The sequence below is a fragment of the Pinus tabuliformis genome, chromosome J (assembly GCF_031772625.1).
Source record: "Pinus tabuliformis cultivar Carrire ecotype Pingquan chromosome J, CPIR1, whole genome shotgun sequence".
NCBI classification, from domain to species: Eukaryota; Viridiplantae; Streptophyta; class Pinopsida; order Pinales; family Pinaceae; genus Pinus; species Pinus tabuliformis.
Window position 1 is genome coordinate 1,084,111,142 of NC_142295.1, and position 5,586 is coordinate 1,084,116,727.

Below are 5,586 nucleotides of genomic sequence, written 5' to 3' on the forward strand. Positions count from 1 at the left end.
GACCTTTAAGGTCTGTCACCAATGTCTCATATTGTGACGGTCCTTAAAAAACGTTGTTGTAAGTGTATATAGTGATGGTCCTTTAAGGTTTGTCACCAAAGCCATTTTCAATAACACTTTTGGTGAGGTTTGTTAAAGGCTTGCCACTAATTCTCTCTTTGGTTAAACTTTTGGTGAGGGTCATTAAAGGCCCATCACTAATTCTATCTTTGGTGACAATTCTAGTGATGATCTTTTATTGACCCTCACCAATGCTCTTTTTGGTTACTTTTGGTGATGGTCAAAAAATGTTCATCATCATTGGATCATTACAATGAGTTTCTGATGACGCTATGTACTTGTTAATATATTTTTTGTTAAAAGGTAATGATTTAAGACCATTTTTGTGGAGTCCTTTTCATTAAGTGTCCAAGGCCATAGTGGTTAGAGTCAGTCAATTGGTCAAGAGGTAATTAGTGTGTATCATTTCCCTCGAGTAATAAGAATATAGTTTTCCTATGAGTCAATACATGATTCATCTCTATTAGGTTTATTATCTAGCAAATTCCCTTTACATAAATTTCCACTAGCGTGTGTAGGAACTATATTATTTAATACATAATCAAGCTTTTTCAATTCTATTAATGAGATAGACTTAGCACTCCTCAACACTCATGGCACACCTTAACATGCTTTGGCACACACTGACATTCCTTGGAACCTCACATGTTTGGATCATCTTTGCACCTGTAACATCTTTGTACCTAGAACATATGCCATGATTAGGATTCCCAATCACATGTTGGGATTCCATAGCATACCATAGCACTCCCTTAACATGTGTTGGCATGCCCTGTAGTCCCTAGCATGCCCTAGAACACCTTGGCATAATATTGCATTGGCGTACATTAGCACTTGGCACACATTGGCACACAGGTGGCTCTCCCTGGGAGGCAGGCTAACTCTAGTTCGAGCAGTCCTTCAAAGCATCTATGTATACTGGATTCACCTTTTCTCTTTGCCTAAGAATATCATTAAAAGGATCTGCTCCATAATCTCAAGCTTTATTTGGGATGGTAACTATGATAAGCACAAATATCATTTGGCCAGCATGGCAATTCTGACTCAAAGGAAAGAGGAAGGAGGTTGGGGCATCCTTGATCTCGAGCATATCATGGGTTGGGCATTACTTATGAAAATTCTTTGGCGGGATCTAAATGGAGATGGTCTCCGACATAGCATCATCAAATCTAAATACCTCCAAAATAAATCAATGCTATTGTGGATAAAGGTTGGTGCACACATCCCAAGCGACATGTCCAGAAAGCAGTCTGCTATATTATGTTGACGAACATGTAACGTTTACTAGGTTTACTAGGTTGACCTAAGTTTACTAGGTTAACTAGGGTGATTTACATTGAAATCAAGGGAAATGAGTTTTTAATTTATTTTTATAATTTAAAAAAAATATGAAAAAAATAAGGGTTAGAAACTTACATGGAACCAATCAAACACCACATCAATAGATTCCTACATTGTCTCCTCAAGTTTTCTTGAAATTACTCCTCAAATAGCTCAAAGAAGTCAAAAATGCATCATGGAGTCTATTGGGTAACAATGGACCAACAACCACCCTTTTTTCCCAATTAACATTGCAAGAGAATTTACCTATACATGCATTCTTGAAAATGCCTATTTAATGTTGAGGTAACGGTTCACATGGTAATTTAGAGAAAGTTGAAGCAACAAGCTAAAAAATAATTTAAACATATAAACACATTTATGTGTATGGTGTACCATTACTATTTTCAACCATTAATTTTTTGAATACTTATACTTTTAAAACCATTAAAAAATATCTAAAATTTAAAAATATTAAAAAAATAAATAAAAATCTCAAATATATTAAAAATAATTAAATATCTTAAATATTAATGTACAAAGAAAATTCCTATCGCATTAAATAAAATAAATAATTAAATACGTATACATACATAATATCCAAAAATTCAAATTATTTGAAAGTGTATTTAATAATATGATTTAAACATGGATTTATTTATGTTGAGATTTGAGAAAAGACTTTAAAAACCAATGACATTTAAATAAAAATGAAAATCGAGTTGGGCGTTTTTCTGACCGTAAATTGATATCTCGAAAGCACCGTTGTTTTTTTTTTTTTTTTATCAGTTGAAACATAGAAGCAGAACATATGAAAATGGACATCTCGTCTCATTTTTGCATTACTCAAAAGCTAGATGATTCGAAAGGAAACCAAAATTTGCCATTACTCAAAACGGATATGCAAAAGCTAGTGACATTAATTGAAGTAGAAATCATCATCACATTTCAGCGTGGGCTGCGCATTGCTCTTAACAGTTTCAATTTTGAGCATTTCCTACATCACTCACACGCGGATCATGAACCTGAAATTTCTCGGCAAGCTTTGGGCGAACGTCCTCCTCATTGCTGAGATTCCGGAGGAGGGGGATGAGCTGTGTGAGCTCCGAGTCCGACTTCAGACCGTCGAAGCGTTTGATTGGGATCGCGTTGCTCTTCTGCAACTGGTATGACCTCGGCTTGTCGTCAATGATGATTACCTTCCGCAGATCCCTTCCCAGCCAAGATAGATCTTTAACTCCATGTTTGGCTGAATCTCTGTACAGCCTGAACTTGATGAGCTGACGATCTGGATCGATCTCGTCCAGAAAGCGGTCTGCTCTTTTTTTACGGCTTAATGTGAACACAACCACTTCATATAGCTCTGACATTTCTGTCAGAAAAGGTTGGAGGCCCGGCCTGGTATAAACGTATGTCTTTTGTTCTATACCATCCTGCTTTCGCGTCACTTCAAAATACTCGGACCCTTCATCTTGGGGTACCATTTGGCTGCGCCCCGCCAAAAGGGTGCCGTCCATGTCTAGAACCAGCGTGTGGCGCAATGGATCGACAGGAGGTGGCAATAGACTATCCAAATCTTCTCTCTGCCTCTGTAACCCTCGAGTTGCCACTGGTGCATCCTCAAGCTTATCCATTTAACTAATTTGCAACGATGCAAAGGAACAAATGGGCTATGCAGAAGCTTAAGGGGTAACGCGCAGTAAGTGTCCCTCTGTCGCTCCGTAAAACTTCATATTGCTTCAATTTATATTGGAGTTTTCGAATGGGAAGGGAAAAGATTTGGTCAACCATAGATTTTTGAGTCTAGTTTGATTATTTGTGCAATGACAGATTGGGTCAAAATATTTAACTGTAAAATGCATATGGTATATCTGGATTTCTAAAATAATGGATGATATTAATGATATAATTTGGTTAAAACAAAACGCTTGGATTTACAGGAGTCGATTTACATGAGTTTTTCTCAAGATAATGGAAGATATTAATTATATAATTTAGTTAAAAAAAGACTTTCGATTAATTTAAAAAAAATATATATTTTCTGTAAAATTTACAGAATTGTTAGAATAAAATTTTACTACGGATTTGTTGAAATATATAAACTTTTACTAAATTGTTGGAATACAATTTTATAATAACTTTATATGAATTTGTTGGAATTTGTAGGCTTTAGAAAACTAAAACCATACTTTCAATGAAAAACGTATTTCAAATAAATTTATAATAAAACAGAGTTCATAATTTTGACCAATTTTTTTTGTGGATTTTAATAAAAAAATTTACTCTTTTATAAATCATATTAATAACATAAATTTATATATTAATATACACTTTATTTTTAAAATATATAATATTTAAATTATAATGAAAATTAACATATTTAACTTATAATGAAAACTTACATCTTAAACGGACTCTGGTCAAATTTGACTTTTTGTAAGTGTTTTAAGATTTTGTTCATGTTTATATTGATCTGTAAAAGTTCATATTGCTTTAATTTATTAGAATTCTCTATTGGGAATTGCAACAATTTGGTCAAACAATAAATTATTGACTCTAGTTTGATTATTTGTGCAATGATTTAAATTGGGTAAAATATTTAACTGTAAAATACATATGTTATATTTGGATTTTGAAAATAATGCATGAGATTAATTATATAATTTGATTAAAAAATAATACAGAACATTAATTTTATAATTTGATTAAAAAAGAAAATGATTGGATTTTTAAAATAATGGAGGTAAAAAAGGCGTTTAGGGGTTATTTCAAGATAATGGATGACATAATAAATAAGAAGCGCTATGAGTTTTTTTGAGTATATATATATATATATATATATATATTATATATATATATTATTTTTCATATATATTTTTTAATTTTACTAAATTATTGAATAAAACTTTAAGCAAAGTTTTTTGGTAGAAATTACATAAGATAAATTTTTGGCCTATGTGTTTCGAACCAACAAGTGTGATTCATTGTCTGGTTCCTGATGATGAACCACACTTGTTGGTTTGAAATGCCTCGGCCAAAAAATTTTCTTATCTGATTTCTACCAAAAGACTTTGCTTAATTCATTATGGATCACAAAAACTTGAATACAAATAAAATTTCATCAAAATCTTATATAAATTTGTTGAAATTTATAAACTCTACGTAATATTTTTCAAATGTTAAAACCATACCTAAAAAAAAAACAAAACAAAACATTTCAAATAAATTTGCAATAAAACAAAAATCCTAATTTTAACCAAAACTTATTTGGGCCAATACTAATTAAAAACTCTAATTTCTTATAAATCATATTAATGATATAAAATTATTAATATATATTTTATTTTTTAGAGATATAATATTTAAATTATATTGAAATATTATATTTTAGCGAAGTCAAATTTGATAATTTGTGAATGTTTTAAGATTTTATCCATATTCATCTTTGCATAGTTTTAAAATTTAGGTCATGTTTATCTAATAAATACATAAATTCATGATAATAGATAATATTAATGATACAAGTTTTTACATATTTATCTATATTAATTATATAATAAATTATTATTTTTTTGTGAAAAAGAGTTGGACCTTCTATTTCATTAAATCGAGTATAAATTACATAAAATACATCAGTCCACCAGGAACTGTAGACTAAGGAAAAAACCAAACTCAGACTGCCAACGAGCCAAAGGCCAAAGCCCCGACCCCTACACACAACATCTCTAAACCCTTAAAAGAAATACAAAGCTAAGACCAAACGATCAACCCTCCGAAGGCCGGCGGTCGAGAAAAGGGAATAGGACTCAAAGAGGAAAAAAAGTACCAATTTATAAGGATTACGTGTCTTAAAGGCTCACTAACCCTCGGACCTATAGAACGTACTATAATCAATAGTTCCCGCCAATAATGAATTACACCCATGTTTCCTGCTGAGAATAACATGCACCCCTGATTCCCACCTTCGTCCGGACTTGCATCTTTAATCTCGACTGTCAAATCGCCACGCCCGATCCAACGGCAGTGGAGGATATCACAGTGCATAGAAGCGCGGCGGTTACCCTTATGGACCCATCAACTAGCATGATCGTTCCTAACCGTAGATCTGCCTTTCTTGATCCAACGGCTGAGGATCATATCGCGTGGGTCTAACAATAGCGCGCGATGAGGGCGGTATTCGATCTTACCCCTTGGCCACGTGTTGCC

General features: G+C 32.8%; 1 protein-coding gene across 1 annotated transcript; it reads right to left on the reverse strand.

Annotated features, from left to right (window-relative positions):
- Nucleotides 1–2,360: 2,360 nt before the first annotated feature.
- On the reverse strand, nt 2,361–3,014 carry LOC149230752 (uncharacterized). The gene has a single exon (XM_089381410.1). It carries the CDS (start codon nt 3,012–3,014, stop codon nt 2,361–2,363), a length of 654 nt encoding a protein of 217 aa, XP_089237536.1.
- Between the last annotated feature and the right edge of the window lie 2,572 nt (nt 3,015–5,586).